Below are 18063 nucleotides of genomic sequence, written 5' to 3' on the forward strand. Positions count from 1 at the left end.
GCGCAGAAAAACAAAAGATTTAAGGTTCCCGTAAAGAGCTAATCAGACGTTTAATTACACTAATATCTTCCCATTTTATTGCAAGATTATTTTTATTGTTATTTTACCATTTCCCTGTAATAGACTACAAGCTGCATTAAAGTTTAACTAAACTGTCACATTATTATTAGCACTTTTCATTTTCACATAGCTCTTTTATATTTGCAGGAATGTAGGAATTTAGTTTTAGCCATTGCTGTGTTCAGGTTCTATCCAATACATAGAATTAAAAAACAAGCAATACATTCCAAATAAGGTTGTAATTGTAAATCAATGAATTGAAACAAGTGTGACGATTGTTACATCTCGGAACACAGAAGTGACAGTATATACTAGTAGAGATATATAGATTTAGATATATATATTTATATAGATATAGATTATATATATATATCTATATATATCTCTATCAGGCTGATAAAAACCGCCTAGGTGTGTGATCACAGCCCTGCCAAGCCAATGCATGTCTGAGAAGTGAGCTCATGCATACTTACCTCTGTCTTCCCAACAGTCTGTTTCTTCCCTTTGTTCACTTCTTGTCCTCTCTTCGTTTGTTCTTTCCTTCTTCTGCATGACAGCTTGGCCCTTTTTACATCCTTCAGTACATCAACGTTCGGCATTCTTAAGACGAAGAGCCTGGTTTCCTTCTACCAGCGAGCCTCAGCACCGTCCTATGATTGTCACTGCTCGACTCTCTGCTCCACACTGGCTTGTTTTGTCAATAACCATTTATTTGTTGCTGGAAAAGTAGAAGCCATTACATCTGACCTCCCTGTTTCATCAATTATGGATAGATTATTGGATGTGAACATCTGCAGAAGCTCGCTGCTGAACTCACCTCTTGGCTGGGATTAGATAAAGTATTAAACTGTTGTTTATTGTCAGGCCAAAACTCTACTGGGAAGTCAAGGGATTGCGGCTCTCGCAAACCTCCATCAGCAGGCACCTAACATTGTTTCGTATTGCCACTGTTTCCCACTAGGTCTTAGCCATCTATTATTTACACTTATTACTAGTTGTTATGACATAGTTGATAAAAGCTCTTGGCAGGAATCACATTTTCCGTCTTTGTCACATCTGTCGGAAAGAAAAAAGTAAGCCATAAATTTCTTGTAGCATTTGTGGGTTTGGATAGTTTGTGTAGATTAAAGTTAAGCATATATATACCTGTATCTGAGTTCTTGGTAAATGTATATGCTTGTCCATATACTGGTTAATATCTGCTAAGCACCTTCAGCCGGCTGTAGTGAGGGGTTTGATACATTGTTTCAGAAACGTATATTGGTCAGAGAGCGAATAAATAATACATTGTACTAGTTTTATCTTGTGATTTCCCATGTATATTCTGTGTCGTCTTATAGGGAATGCACACAATAACATAGCTTTCTCCTTTCTTGGTATTATTATATTTGTTATATAAAAAAAACCCCACTTATTTAGTATTTTCAGCATGTCTGAGTCGATATTAAAAGAGCGTATACACACTCATAGATGTTTGTATTCATAAATGCAGGTTGATGTTGGGAAAACTCAATGAAAATGATTCGGACTATTTTATTGTGGAAATGTATCTTTTATGACATTGAAGCAAGGTTGGAATTTTTTGTTGTTTTACTTTATTTGGAGAAACATTCTTCAATGTGACTTGTAACTCAAAAATTACTTTTTCTTCATTTCAAGAGACACTCAGCTTCACTGGATATTGATATTACACCTCTTATTATTTTCATAAATATGACATTTTCTTTAATAGATATTTGTGACATCCATTTGTAAGCAGCACTTTCAGAATACCACCCATGTATGCAGACACAATATACAGTTTTCATAGGCAGTAATACTTTTTACTGTATTAGCTTTTTCTGTTTTTCTGTTTGCTTCTTTGCCTTAGAAGTTTATTCTATGTTTGTATGTATTGGGAATGTATCTTATGGGTAGCTTTCATTTAAATGGACACTAACTTTGATTTATGCTCATCTAACAGCCTATGTGTGTATCATCAATCTTGTTATAGGCTTGCATTTAAAATTTTTTTTGTTTTATGACTGAAAATAAAGTTTGAAGTGCCTGCACTAGGGGTCTCCCTTCAGCAACGAAGGGCGCTGGACAGCAGCGGGAAAGCGTCAGCGGAGAGTGTTGGGGTTATTTTTAGAGATATTCTGTAATAAGAATCAATAAAGATTTTTATTTTTAGAAGTTATTTATTTGTAATTTTTAATTAACAGAACATTTGTGATTTGCTATCAGTGTAGTGGCACGCATGTCTAGGCATGTAGCACCACTGGTGTGACTATTGGGGATGTGGTTGCACCTGGGCCCAGGAGCCTTAGGGGGCCCATAAGGCCTCTCTTCTCCATATAGGGAGCCTAGTACAATGAATACAGCATTTTACTTAGGAGCCCTGTTACAAGTTTTGCATTGGGGCCTAGGAGCTTCAAGTTACACCTCTACATTAAGTGATTAAGAGAAGTTGGGGGGTCCCCAAGATAAACTTTTGCACCCATGCCCATGAGCCTTTAGCACTATGAATTTGAACTTATCATGTCATGACATTAGAGTAAAATAAGCAGTATATCCATGAATCAACATGAAAACACTATTTGCAGAAATGCCAGTGTTTACTTCTTTAGGCCTCACTTACACGAGCGTTGTTTTGCACGCAGCCGTGCTGCGCAAAATGCAGCATTGCACGGATGTGAGGAAAAATGTGTGAACAAAGCTCCGTGCCAATTGCTTATAATGGGGCCGCTGCTGCTGCCAGCGGCCCCATTGAAAGCAATGGGTTGCAGGCCCCCCCACAGTGATTTTCAAAGAAGGGCTTTAAATATAAGCCCTTCCCTGAAAATCATCCCTAGCATGTGTAAAACAAAAAATATGCTTCCCTCTCCGCTCAGGCGTGTCTAGCCGCTTGGTCCCCCTGCACTGCTCTGTAGCTCTTTCAGCTGGTGGGGATTTAAAATCCCCGCCTGCTGAAAAGGTTGTATCTAATTGGCTGAGTGCTCAGCCAATCACAGGCAGCACTCAGCCATTCATTGAATGACAACTGAGCTCTGCCTGTGATTGGTCACAGCGCTCAGCCAATCACAGGCAGTGCTCAGCCATTCATAATTCAATGTGGCAGGGGATTATTTACTCCTCACAGGGAGTGCCATCATTACTGAACACTGTGACAGTGATGTCAGTGTTCAGTGATGAGGAGACTCCCCGCGGGGGAATATTTACACGCAACACGGACCTATGCGGTGCACACATGTCCTGTCTTTTGCAGGTGCGCGCGTTTGCACACCTGTAAAACACAGATATGTAAACACATCATAGGAAACCAATCGTTCTAATAGATGCACAGTTTTGTGCGTCTGTATGTAAGCACATAAACACGCTCTCCTGAAAGAGCCCTTATAGATATTATTTTAACAGTAACCTAAATCAGGAAGTTTTTTATTTTTAACTTTTACCAAACTTCAAATGAGCTGGACTTTCCTATGAGTGCGTCTTTTAGCACCTTTGCAATCCACTGCCTGCCATTAGGCATTTGGCTTATCTAGTAACAGGGAAATGGAGACACTGCTAGTAATTACATACTACAGAGGGGTGGGCATTCAGATGCTGCCTCACAGATTATTAGAGCAGGCTTATCTATGGCAGCATGGGAAGTGAGGGAGAGAAGTCTTGGCCTGTACAGTCCTGGAAGAATTACTGTCCAAGGACACCCCATGCTTACACGTGGATTGCAAAAAGCAGAGCAGTAGAAAAATAGGGAAATCTGCATGGAAAACTGAATTGCAAGAGGTCAAACTGGGTACAAACAGAAGCAGAGCAGTAGCCAATGAAGACCCGGTCGTCTTTTGAAAATTTTTTGAAAACTCATGTACAGGTTAAGATCATTTCTTATCATTGTGACCATTCAACCACTGGATTTAGCTACTTTTTCCATAATGAAAGTCTACTGCTTTTGATTTGTTGACATATCTGCTAATATAATATAAAGTACCATATTAGGTTAATCTGGGTTTTAATGGTTTTTTTTTGCCAGTTTCATAGATACCCCCTTCTTTCAACACTCAGAGCCTAAATGTGGGTTGCACATGTATGGGAAGTAACTAGACTCAACCATAGCATTGCGTTGAATATTAAATATACTGTATGATGTGCATATACAAGGCAATATCAATGCACATTACATAGATTAGGAAACCAAATACTTTTGGCCATTTCAGGGTCTAAAAGCAAAATGAAGCAGGTCTCTATGGGTGGTATAAGCAGATGAGTCTGTATTTGTTTAGCAGTGAACTCAGGAGAAGGCTGGGATTCCACCCTATCCGCAAAAGGGGGCTGAAATGCAGGAACAGGTCTTGGCACTACCGGTGAGAGCAAAGTGTGTTCAGTCTGTGACACTGATTGCACCATTGTCAGAGTCATAATGGCTTTGTCCCCATGCTGGGGCATAGTTGTGAGGAGAACCTCGTGACCGGGCTCTGGCCATTCCAAGCTGGGTCTTGACTGATGCTGGATCTCCGTAAAATACCCCCATGACATGACCGCGTGTCTGTGAGGCTTTATTAACATGAGCGCATATATGCCGTGTTTTTACGCCTGACCGATATGCACGACCACCTGAGGCATTGGTTTCCAATGCATTCGCTCACACCGGCGAATATACGGCGAGTAAAAACGTTGCACCAAAAAAAAATTGAACATATGAGCACAGTGACATATTTTCCTGGCTACTGGTTTATGGAAAGCAGGCCTGCCATGGTTCTCTCTGGTGGTCGTAAGCAATTTGGTGAAGCAAGCAGAGACTGTGAAGGGAGCACAGTAACTCAACAGAGTGCTTCTGTGCCCGTAGGGCTGCAATATCTCGGCCACCCAGGGGACTTGTATTCACTTGTTCTGCCAAACTACTTAACTGTGCTGCTGCTGAACACTTTGATCACCGGAAGTGTGGAGACGTGCACCGTACTCTGATCCTCCCCTAATCTTCCATACTGTTCTTAAAGAGACAAGCACACATCATCAATATAATGAACAGAGCAACAAGTGACATTGCATTTTTAAAGGATGGCATAAATAAAGACTGCATTTTATTTTTGGATACCTCTGGTGCCTTGGACTTTTCTCCATATTACTATTCATGGTGGTTTTTTGGAAAGACCACACTGAGTAGCATGAAGGACCAGGTGGTGCATGGGAATTAATCTTGCTTCAGTCTCTCTACAGAGTCTCCAATTTTATGTTTGGTTTACATGAATTTTGTTACATTTTTTTTAAAGCAAAACATACAAAACTATGTGGACAATAAAGTCATAGAACAATGACGGGGACCAAAACTAAGAGTCAGAAGTCTCGATACATAATAAGTTGCAAAATGTAAAAGTTTCACTAGTGCAACCCTTGCACATTATAACAGAAGGGTCCCTGGAAGAAAAAAACTATCTCAACAAGAAGTTTAGGGAAGACAGGACAGACACAAAAAGGGGTATGTGTAGAGGGGGAGTGATGGACAAATCAGCAAAACAGAGAAAAACCAGTGGGAGGAGACCGCGTATTCCCACCATACCCGATAGTGACAATAAACAGACCGGATCACAAATTGAATAGGGGGAGTGGAGGAGACTCTACTATTAGTGGGAGAATCTGGGATTGGATTCAATGGTTCCATCGCCGTGCTCTTTTATGTTTGGATGTTTTGCCATATCCGAATATAGGATGATCACTCCAGGAGTCTCTGCACAAAGATGACTGGGATTACTTTGAGGTTGTGAGCTGATCATAAGTGCGATTTATTCTACAGCATATAGTTTTGGTACATATTTCTTTTCTTTAACACCTCAATAATATAGTGTTCAGTATTGATATATATCCTTTGGGTTTCTTCTAACCATGACAAATAAGGCTAGGCTACAGTAAGTAGCTAATATGTTGACAGAGAAAGCTCAATGAGGAGATTCAATTACTGCTTTAATTTTCCAAAGGGCCTCTACAAAATGATATATGAAATGTGATTGGTTGCCATGGACAACTACTCTACGCTTCCTTAGTGTCAGTTTTGATACATCTTCCCCACTTTGTTTGAATCAATGACTAATAGAGAGTGTTTTGTAGTCGGTGATCTGTTCATATGTTGCTCAGACACTTCGTGTAAATACTGGGGTAGATTTACGAAACTGCCTCAAAGAAAAACTTTGTTGCCCGTAGTAACCCGTCACAGGGCAGCTTTCATTTCGCCCCGTGCTTTTGAAAGAAGAAAGCTGATCTGTGATAGGTTTCGTAAATCTGTCCCATTATTTTATTTGGGACAATATTTTCATATTGTACAATTTTTATTGCAGATTCTTATTTAAAGACGGTATTTTATGAATCAATTGTGTGGAGAGCTTCAGCACTGAGCATTTCATGTTTCTCAGAAAGTACAGTAATATTAATGATAATCAGCATAATTTTGTGTGGGATAGGTCATGCCATAATAACCTCATTAGCTTCTTTGAGGAAGTAAGCTGAAATTTTGATCAAGGTAATGCACAAGATGTGACCTACTTAGACTATGCATAATCTTTTGATGCAGTGCAGTACAGCAGATAGGGTATCAATTCAGTGTAAGCAGCAAAGTGTGGGCATTAATAATATGATTATATTATTCATATTGGTCTGGTATGCTAAGTGAATTAGCATACAGTTCAGTATTGAAATGCGACTTGAAAACCAGGAATACCCGTTAGCGGAACATTTTATGTTAGTGTGATGAACTATTGTGTGGCTTTATGTGGTATATTACATTAGCCGTTCTCCTCATGGGAACGTTTCAGTTCCAGAGATAATTACATTTTATTTGTGGGGAGTAGTACCATTAAAATGCCCAGTGGCAAAGAAAACCTTATGATAGACTCTTTAAAGTATTGGTTATGCTTCTCAATATATTTGAGAGATTGTGTTAATGGTAGATATGGTATAGAAAGTTAGGGTTTTTTCCCCTTAAAATGAGAAAAAATTGGCTCTGCCTCATGTTTTTTTGCCTTCTTCTGGATTAATATTGCAGGGTAATGGGATGAACTGTATGGGCGTGTGTATTTTTTTAGTCTTACAAACCATGTATCTTTCATATAAAGAGAAGCAGCATTAGCATGGAGGACATTATAGAGACGTACAGAGCAGTGTAGATGTAATTCCAGCTGCTGTGAGACAGTAAAGCACTACTGTATTAGCTGCAGCAGCATGTCTATGCATGTCTCTCTCTGCTTCTTTTTCACTCAGCTCCTCCTCCCTGTCTTCCCTTCATAGGCTTCTATTGGTAGCAATCTGAGGTGTCAGGTTTTAACAGTATTTCAGAGTGAGTAAACAGTTTAGGAAGGGGGGGGGGTGTCAGGAAAGGGGTCTTAGAGGGAAATAGTCTGTTTTTTAACTGATTACTCTATTCTAAAGTTTCTTATATTCACCGGTACTATATATTTATGCAGTTTGTTGAAAAGATAGTGGCAATTTCAATATATTTGCTGACTTTCCTCTTCAGTGATGTTTATCTTTGGATGCACCCAGTCTAACCAGCAGTCCATGTTACAGAGCCTATGCTAGCTGCAGTCACTACCTGTGTTATGCATACATTTTTGATGTACATGAGCCACAATGGATCAGAATGGAACAGGAAATCTGTCCTTGCTGCCCATAGTATCCAATCAGGCTATTCTTTCTGGATTGTCCCATGAGCTGGACCTCAGGGATTTATAGAAAAAGTTGTGATTCTGTGCAGTTTTGGGAACAATGCTATGTGGAACTGTCCTGCAATTTGGGATTTTAATGTAAGGATGTATGTTTGAACTGCAGGGCAGAAACGACAATGTTTACCAAGCTGATTTATATTGGTTTTAGCTGAAATACGTTTTCCGTTTTGTAGCACGGCATCCTTATGCCAGATTGTATTAACCAACATACTGTACTTGGTGCTACACGGGGAGAAAGTGGTTTCCATAACATTGCTAAATAAGAAGACATAAATGCCTGCTCTATAGGATATACCTGAGTTCCTGGTAGCTGCTAAGTTCAATTATAGACAGCACCACATTCATTATAAGTATATTAGGAAATCTTGTATCGTTTTTTATGGAAGAGGACATTAGAACTATTAGTGTACACAAATATATGTATCATCAAAGGACTGCAAACACCTACCTCCAGCTTCAGCATATTCCTCCGTTGCAGTGTCTCAGCATGCTGCTCATCCCATTTCAGCAGCACATGTCAGACGTCATTACCTCGGTATCGCTTTGACTAATGTTCCACTTGATTGTCTGAATCTTCAGCAACAGAAGCTCTCTAACTGCTTAAGAACTACGGAATGACTGAGCACACTATCATTGCCAGAAACTAGAGTCATAAAACTGCCTTAAAGCAAAACTGTCTTTGTTGCCCATAGCAACCAATCAGCACAGCTTCTTGTTTCGTATGCTGCTCTTGAAACATAAAAGCTGTGCTGTGAATGGTTGCCATGGGCAACAAAAAGTTTTTCTTTTAGGCATTTTTTATATATCTCCCCCATAGAGGTAAGAGTTAAAACACAAAACATGTAAGCAGATTGAATATACCGGATATCAAGGGATGTGATTGGAGGGACAACAATGGACCCTGTACCTTAATCACAAGAATGATTGATTGATTGATTGATTGATTGATCACGCACTTGGTAACAGTAGCCCGCTTAACCCTTTCCAATCCACTGTCTGACATCTCAAGACATTATGATTTAGGGCTGTACAGCTCCGATGTTGGAAGACATTCGTTGAGGTTCTCTTACTGTATATTACCAGCCTCTCTGCTGTCGGAGCGTATTCAACGTGTCACCTCATGCAGTACTGGCTTTAGCCAGCATATAGCGCCGTTGTATAACGGCAGAAAAAGAGTAAGCCCCCTCGGAAAACCAGGATAAAAATTAGATCGGAAAGGGTTAATGTTGTGCACACACTCTGCAGTCCTTGATGTTCACTGGATGCCAACCAGCCCTCCACCTTGCCTCTGCTTGGCATTTTTTCTCCGCATAGCAAGAAGACTGTCAGTCATCCATTGGAGGGTGGAGAAGCCAGAAGCTGAAAAATGCCGCATCTCAGACCTCAGTTCAAGCTGCAGCTGCTCAACTGTGGTTTTTAAGCAAACTACAACATGACACAAGATAAGTGACCCAGCGCTGTAATCAAAGGCTCTATCATAAGTCTATGCTTTCCTCAGATAGGTCAGCAGAAACTTGGAGACAGATTGCCTTCAAACAAAGGCAAGAACCTTATTCTTAAACGTGTAAATTAAAATGTAGAGGAAGGGATGTTGCACACGTAAAACAAGGAATACATCTGATTGTACACATACGGTTTAGTAGTATTAAGTGGATGCTTCATTTATAACATCTTACCGTATTTCACTTGTTGTTATTCTCTAGTTCATGGACAGTAAGGTTCATTTGCCTTCTCATATGTATCCTTCTCACTGGTGATTTAGTTCATTGTAGTTTAGAATCTTTCTACCCTTGTTTCTCAAATTAGCTCAGACTTCCTAGGGTTGGGGTGAGCTTGTGCTAATATACAGTAGTCAACCTGAACAGGCAGATCTGCAGTGGAAAAGGACAACAACCTGAACCTATAATGAAACAGGTGGTGGATTTTGGACAGTTGCCTATTGCCAATCAAGCTGAGCTGGAGTCAGTGATCAGTATAATCGACTACACTATTCTCTTCAGCCAAAATTCCAGAATCAAACAGAGACCTGCGAAGACAGAGACTAAAGCTTGCAGCTTTGGGCTCTGATTTGCTATTAACAGGCTATGAAACTATTCAAGCTTTGGCCTGGATGCTGTTTTCAGCCATCCAAAATATCAAAATGGACTGCACACACTGGAATTCTTTTATGTTGCTCTGAAAGTTTTATTAAACATCTGCAGATCTTACAAATAATTGCAACGTTAACATTTCGGACTGATGCCTTTTGTCAAGCATCAATAGAGAATGTCAAATGAATCCATGATTATGCCATGATACATGATAAAGACTGAATAAGATCACCAATTTCCTGATGGAACAGGAGAGTGGGACCAAAAGTTGCCACTATGTTATATTTAGTATATATGCTATATACAGAATATATGTTATATTTAGTGTGTGTGTGTGTGTGTGTGTGTATATATATATATATATATATATATATATATACACCCCATGTTTTATCTCTATATAATATACAATATAACATAGTCAGGTCGTAACAAAGTTCTGTCTAGGGTGAAAAGATTTTTTAAAAATGTGATTAGAAGATGACTAACTACAAGATATAACTAAGATATAAAAAAAAAATATTTGTAATTTGTGCTTGTGTTTTATATGCTGCATCCATATTGATGGTGTTGTTAATGGGATTTTAACACTAAAGTAAGTGATATCATGCCATAGGAATATGCTATTGCTTACTGCTGGGACTCACATGAGCCTCAGAATAAAGGGGTCACAATGTGGCCATTATTGGCCTGTGTGTATTAGTATTCTATTTAGGTGCAAGTTGCCAAAATCATAAAAATGGCCCACACAGCATATAAATATGGCAGAATTCGGTATAAACGGTAGACGCTTTACTCTTTCTTACTCCACTTCATGAAAGGAGAACATTTACAATTTTTAATAAATTTGGAGCATTCTTTATCGCTGCCGCAGGAACCTTGTTTATTCTGCATAAGTTTCCCCTTTATTTATCTACACCATAAATGCAGTTGTTCAGTAAAGCCATAGATTCATGTTAATAAGATTGCTACTTTTTTATATATTGTAGTTCTATTGTGCTCTTTTTCTTTGCACAGTACCTTAATACTTACATGGAAATCTCTAAAAGGCTTAAAGATAACGTTGGGCTGGGAAAAGCATACGAAGCAATGGCAAAAGCTCTGGAAAGGTGAGTTAGCACTCGAATGTCTTGCTGTCACTGCCAATTTATTCAACTGTGAATGACTTGAATTGCTAGAGATCTGTCACTTCCCATTTACTGGCTCTTTACGGCTTAAGCACTGCCCTTCCTGGGTGACCCTTTCAGTCTAAATTATTTGAAACAAATACAGTTTAAAAGGGCAGAGTGAAGCGGCATCAGAGCGTTTCCTGTCCTCTGCTCTTACATGTTGGCTATATTTGTACAGATATCTGTTCTATAAATTTAGATGGATGATGGATGTATAGAAATTACAGAGATAAAGTATCAGGAGGGTTTTAGCAATATTTTCATATGATCACTTCCTTTAAATTAATTTTCATACAAATAGATTCAGTCTCAATTCATGTTTGACTGGCATTTTACAGCTTCCACATCGAATTACATCTCAAGCTGAGAAACCTTGTAAATACATAACATTACCTAGCTTGTATTGAGTTACAGCCTGTACTATAGTCCAGAGCCTTGCTTAGAATTCTGCAGGCTTCAAATCAGAACTGGCTCTGGACATATCCATTATAGCAAGAAGGCACTGCACAGTAATCTTATGTAGGGAAAACTGTCTCTCTCTGAATTGTAGGCGACATTAGAGTGTCCTATTGGAAAAATTATTGACCTTTTCCTATTTGGACATATAGAATGTTAAATTCAGCTTTAGCTATAATACATAATGTAACTCAGGATCAGTATAGTATAATTAAGGGGGCATTCTGGTGACATTGGTATTTCTTATCTGTAGAATAGGGCATAACTAGCGGATCAGTGGGGGTCTGACTGCTGGGACCTCCCACCAATATGTTCCTTGAGAGACTGACAAATTGAATGGGGCTGCAGTACATGCACTTGGCCACTGCTTCATTCATTTCAATGAGTTCAAATACTCGATAATCCTCTGCACTCTCACTGAAATGAATGGAGCTGTGACCTAGCATGCATGCTGTCGCTCCATTCATTTTTCCAGTTCCACAGGGAACATGGGGCACCATTCTGGCAATTGATGGGGGGTCCCAGCAGTCAGTCCTCCACCAATCAGCATTTTATTCCCCATCCTGCAGATGGGGCATAACTTCAATTGGAATACCCCTTTAATGCAATGTTTTTACAAAGTTACTCTTTTTGTAGATCATATCTATTTTGTATATAAACAGTAAAACTGAATACAATGGAAATACGCTGTAAAGCAAACCTTCAGTGATCCACTTACGAATCTCTTAGAGTATGCATCTCTGTGTGAACATTTAAATTACTTATCTTGAATTAAACATTTGTGTCCTATGCTTTTTATTAGCTTCATTTACTTCCAGGCTCTACATTCCATTAATTTCATGGAGCAAAGTAGGAGAGAAGTTGAATTACAGAAGCCCTATACTTTCTCTCTGCTGAAGTCAGCTGAAGGAGCAGATAGAGAGAAAGATACCTAAAATAACTTGAATATCTTACCCGAACAGGAAATTGCAATCTGTATGGGTTATGTTTCTTACCAAATAAGTGGCTCTTCTATGCCACCGTCTATTTAGTACCTGCTAGACTGGGGTGCTTAATTTATGGAATCTCCCTGTTTCTCACCCTTAACCCCACAAGGTGGTATGGACTTTCCTGGTTGGAGTCCCAGGTGAAGGTCCCCAGAATACTATGTTTCCCCGAAAATAGGTCCTACCCCGATAGTATGACATCACTGAATGGCTGTGATTGGCTCATCGAGCGCCGGCTGTGATTGGCTGCCAGCGCTCGATTAGCCAATCACAGCGCTCGCTTTGCTGGAGGCGGGGTATTCAAAGCCCCGTCGCCAGTAGAAGGCATCTGTAAGACCAGGAGGATGCCACGCCACCGCTGGACACCATCGGGAGGAATCGGGACGCCGCGGTGAGGTAAGTTAAAGGCCTCCCCCGAAAATAAGACACTGTGCCCTTTTTGGGGCAAAAAAATATATAAGACAGTGTCTTATTTTCGGGGAAACGCGGTATACACCAATTGGCAACAGGTGCATTGTGAGAAGAACTTGTAGTGCAATCAGGAATGTAGCCAGAGGATATTAGCTCTGTAGAGAGCATTATGGGCCAGAGGATGAAACAGAACCATAGTCAGAAGACAGGCCAGCAGTCAGTACCAAGAGTACAAATCTAAAAGGACCAGACAAGACCTTAATTTCAAGGTCAATGTCAGGAGTCAATATAGAACAGGAAACTTGGAGGGATCAAGCATCAAAAATCTTCATAAAATTGCAACTTTTATTAGCACATCCCTTTAAAACAGGAAATTTTTCTACGTTTCATGCTGACAAAGCACAGTCCTTCATCATGGCGTGATGCTTTTATGTGAATTTGTAAAGTAGTGTTCTAATAAAACTTGCAATCCTGTGAAGATTTTTGATACTGGATCCTAACAAGTTTTCTGAATACTGAAACAGAGCCCATTTGGTTCCTCTGCATCAAACACAGTATACCTGGGAGTGGATATGTACAGATACAGGTGAGCTGTTTCAAATATACTCTCTTTCACAATGTGGAACAGGAACGATCGCCAAGCAAAGATGTACATTGATCCTCAGGTAAGGACACATGGCTGAGGTCTCCTTTAAATTGGCTTCAAAAGTGACTACAGAGAGCTGCATCATTTGTCATGGCAAGCAGATGCAAACAGACTATCAAAAGAGGGAATAAGGGAGCAATGGCAAGTGTGATGTCACCTTGCAGGCTTATAGAGACTTGGCTGCAGCCATAGGTAAAGGCCCCTGGTGCAAGCACCGAGTCATGACCGACTCCGAGGGTGACGTCACATCGTGATGTTTTCTTGGCAGCCTGTTTTTGCAGGTTGGTTTGCCATTGCCTTCCCCAGTCATCATATGGCTGCAGCCATAGTATATCTGTAATATGGCAGATTATGATAGCAACTTGCTTCTAGTGAAATAGGAAGGAGAGATCTGCATCATAAATGGTTTAGCTATGAATGGAAAGGCTCCACAGTGGTATTGTATATGAGGATCTTAGAACTCTGTTGTTTTTTTTTCCTTGAAAGTATGCTTTAAATAAAATGACTAATACAAACTACTGCAGTCTTCATATTAGAATCTATTTTGAGTCTCTTAGGCTGGGTCCACATCCGTGTTAGAGCTCAGTCCATGGTTGCCGTCTCTGTGCTCCATTTTTGGAGAAGAGAAACTGAAATAACATTGATTTCAATGTGGTTTAAAAAAATAAAAAAATAAAAAAACGAAAGGAAATGGAAATGCATCAGTTCAGTTTCAGTTTGCTTCTATACTGTTAGTCTGTACAGTCTGCAGTGTTATTTTTCCATAACGAAAAAACAGAAACCCCATTGAAATCAAGACGGAAAAGAACATCCTCTTTTTTCATTTTATGTCAGTTTCTCTCCTCAAAAAATGGAGCAAAGAAACATAAACCCTGAACTGAGCACTAATACAGGTGTGAAAGCAGGCTTACACCAATCAGCCAGGACATTAAAATCCTATACAAGCGAAATGAATAACTGATTATTCTGATACAATAGCACCTGTCAAGGGGTGCGATATACACATTAGGCAGCAATTGAACAGTTAGTACTTCAAGTTGATATGTTGGAAGCAGGTAAAATGGGCACTCATAGGGATCTGTGCGACTTGGGCAAGGGCTAAATTGTAATGGCTAGATGACAGTGCATCTCCAAAGCAGCAGGACTTCTGGTGTGTCCCCAGTATGCATTGGTTAATATATATCAAAAGAGGTCCCAGAAAGGACAACCAGCGAACGAGCAACAGGCTCACTGAAGCAATGGTTCACTAGTCCATCCAATGCAACAGAAAAGCTACCTGTAACACAAAGTACTAAAAACGTTAGTGCTGGCTGTGATTAAAAGTTGTCGGAATACACAGTGCATGGCAGCTTGCCTGAGAGATCACAGTGATCATGGAGCAATATAAAAAGATGGACCAGTCTCTTTTTTTATCATGTGGATGGCCAAACACATGTGTCCCTTACATGGGAAAGAGATGACAGCAGAATGCACAATGGAAAAAAGGCAAAGTGATGGTCTGGGCAAGATTCTGCTGTGAAGCATTGGATCCTGGCATTAATGTGGATGTTACTTTCACATATACCACATATCTTAGTTGCAGGCTAAGTATACCCCTTCATGGCACTGATATTCCCTAATAGTATTAGTCACTTTCGGCAAGATAATGCTCCCAGCCACATTACGAAAAGTTGTTCAGGAATGCTTTCAAGAACATGACAAAGAGTTCAAGGTATAGATTTGGCCTCCAAATTCTTGATAAGTGATTCAATTCTATACTATGTTGGAAAAAACAATAAAGACAAATCAAAATCAATATGTTATTAAATAGTTTTACATGATCCCCATATTCACCCAGTGTAATACGCAATCAAACTAAGTCTCATGTTTCACTGTTCCCCAACCAGTGGCCCAAAATCCAATGTGAATCTTATGGCTCCCCAACTGTTGGCAGCTGTAGCTATAGTCCTACTGTGAATCAGTGGCCCAGGATTTGGGAGGGTTACAGATTCTTCTTGTGGAGACCACCAAATAGATGTGAGGAGACTAAAAAGGCCATATAATGCTCCTCTGTGAAATTTGGCCCTTCACAGTTATAGTCACCTTAAAATAATTTTTATTAGAAGTAGATTAAAATGAGACTAGGACTACTCTATTAAATGATCCCAAACTAATTAATCAAACGTTTGCCCAATTCTATGGAGATTTGTACACCTCCAGACTGAGCTATACTGAAGCGCAGCTCCTGGCGTACCTGGGTGACATTCCCTTCCCCACACTGAGTGGAGACAGCGCGGCCCACCTAGATGGGGATCTAAGTATAGAAGAAATAACGGAGGCTATTAAGGCACTCCCCAATAGGAAATCACCGGGCGTAGATGGGCTCCCCGGGGAGTGGTATAAAAAAAATGTGGAAATCCTGGCCCCGCGACTCCTCACACTATATACTTCTATTCTGCGGGAAGGGGCGCTACCGGACACAATGCGTAAAGCTCTCATAATAATGATCCCTAAAACCGGAAAAGATCCCAGGGACAGCGGCTCTTACCGTCCCATTTCCCTTCTCAACAACGACGTAAAAATACTCGCAAAAATACTGGCGACGCGTATAAACTCGGTACTAAAAGAGATCATACACGCGGACCAGTCCGGCTTCATGCCTGGCAAAAGCACGGACATGAACCTGAGGAGGCTCTTTAACCACTTGTCGTACAAGCACACTAACTGCGGGAGGCGCACCCTGGTATTTATAGATCAGGCAAAGGCCTTCGACTCAGTAGAGTGGAAGTACCTATGGGCGGTGATGCGGCGGTTCGGATTCGGGCCAACTTTTATTAAATGGATCGAGATCTTATACAACTCCCCGGTAGCCAACATTAAAACTAATACACATGTCTCTGCCCAATTCTCCCTGAGCAGAGGCACAAGACAGGGTTGCCCTCTGTCCCCCGCCTTGTTTGCCCTCGCCATAGAGCCCCTTGCGATCCAAATCCGAACGTCACCAACAGTGAAGGGATTTAAACTGAACAACTACGAAGAGCGCATAGCGCTCTATGCAGATGACACCCTACTCTTCCTCCAAGACCCGGAGGCGTCTCTAGACGCAGCCCTGATTATATTCGGCGCATTCGGCGCACACTCTGGCGTTAAGGTCAACTGGGACAAGACTCACTTACTGGCGGTGGACCCTGCGGCCGCCGATCTCCCTCTGCCCGCCCCGCTGAGCTGGACAACCCAGACCACCTACCTGGGAGTAAAGGTCTCAGCGGAGCTATCCGCCTTTTACAACTCCAACCTGGTCCCCCTCCTGGCATGGGCCGGGGAGGCGGCGACACGCTGGGCCTCTCTCCCACTCACGCTGGTGGGCAGAATAAACCTGCTAAAAATGAAACTACTACCAAAATTCCTGTATATACTGCATAATTCTCCTATGTTAGTCCCTAAAAAATTCTTCACTAAGCTCCGTGGGATCGTACTGCGCATACTGTGGAGGGGCACTACACCCAGGATTAAATTGGAGACTCTGTGCCTCCCATCGAACGGAGGGGGACTGGCCCTACCGCACTTCTATTACTATTACCTGGCCAGCCAACTGGTATACGCGGGATGGTGGATATGCTCGTCAAATTACAACCCGGCAGTGGGCCTGGAACGTAGAATGGTGGACCCTGCTCAGAACCTACGGGGACTGCTACTGAGCGGCCCCTCATCCTCGGTCGCCCCTCTGCCTACTCCCATGCTGGTGACACTGGAGACCTGGCAACGGGTCACGAGACTGTCCACTACAGAGAAGACTGCGCGATCCCCACACACTCCCCTCTGGAATAACCCCAAACTGCCACACTTCCAGCGCTTCCCGGAGTCCGCCTTCTGGAGACGCCGGGGCGTCAATGTCCTCTCTGACATAGTCAGCGAGGGCAGGTTCTGCACCTTTATGCAGCTACGGGTTGCCCATAGCCTGCCCGAAAACTCCTACTTTAGGTACTATCAATTGCGAGATGCAGCCAGGGCTCAGTTTGGAGGTCTGTCTATCCCACTATCCATGACACGGCTGGAGAGCCTGGCGCAGATGTGCAATCTTGTCAAACCGCTGTCGAGTTTTTATGCCCTTGCGGTGCAATGCTTGGCCCCGCTAGGCGAAAGGGCCGTACAGAGATGGGAGGGAGATATCCCTGACCTGACCTCAGGGGAAGATGAGGATATACTGGGTGGCTCTGGTCCCCCCCTGGTTAGCGCTAGAGACAAGCTCATCCAAGTTAAATTTCTGCACCGCATATATTATACCCCCTCCAGGTTGTGCACCATGGGCCTGCTCCCTACTGCAATGTGCCCGCGATGTTTGGTGGCAGATGGGACGGTCATGCATGTGTTCTGGGAGTGCGCGGTCCTACAGGAATACTGGAGAGACGTGCTTGTCTTCATGGAAACACATCTAGGGGCACCGAGGATCATGCATCCTGGAACGTGCCTCTTTGGGCTTGTGGGAGACCTGCCGGTGGCGGCAGCAACACATACATTATACAAGTTGCTACTCTTCTATGCAAAAAAAGTGATCCTACTTAATTGGAAACACCC

The 18063-nt window shown here is 41.6% G+C and overlaps 1 protein-coding gene across 1 annotated transcript in view; it reads left to right on the plus strand.

Annotated features, from left to right (window-relative positions):
• Nucleotides 1–18063, plus strand: part of TTC29 (tetratricopeptide repeat domain 29) — a 241312-nt gene that overhangs the window by 171655 nt on the left and 51594 nt on the right. Inside the window, exon 8 of the mRNA XM_066573669.1 lies at nt 10859–10950. Within this exon, the coding sequence (XP_066429766.1) occupies nt 10859–10950 (92 nt within the window). The remainder of the gene's footprint in view (nt 1–10858; nt 10951–18063) is intronic.

The sequence above is a fragment of the Eleutherodactylus coqui genome, chromosome 7, assembly GCF_035609145.1.
Source record: "Eleutherodactylus coqui strain aEleCoq1 chromosome 7, aEleCoq1.hap1, whole genome shotgun sequence".
Classification (NCBI taxonomy): Eukaryota; Metazoa; Chordata; class Amphibia; order Anura; family Eleutherodactylidae; genus Eleutherodactylus; species Eleutherodactylus coqui.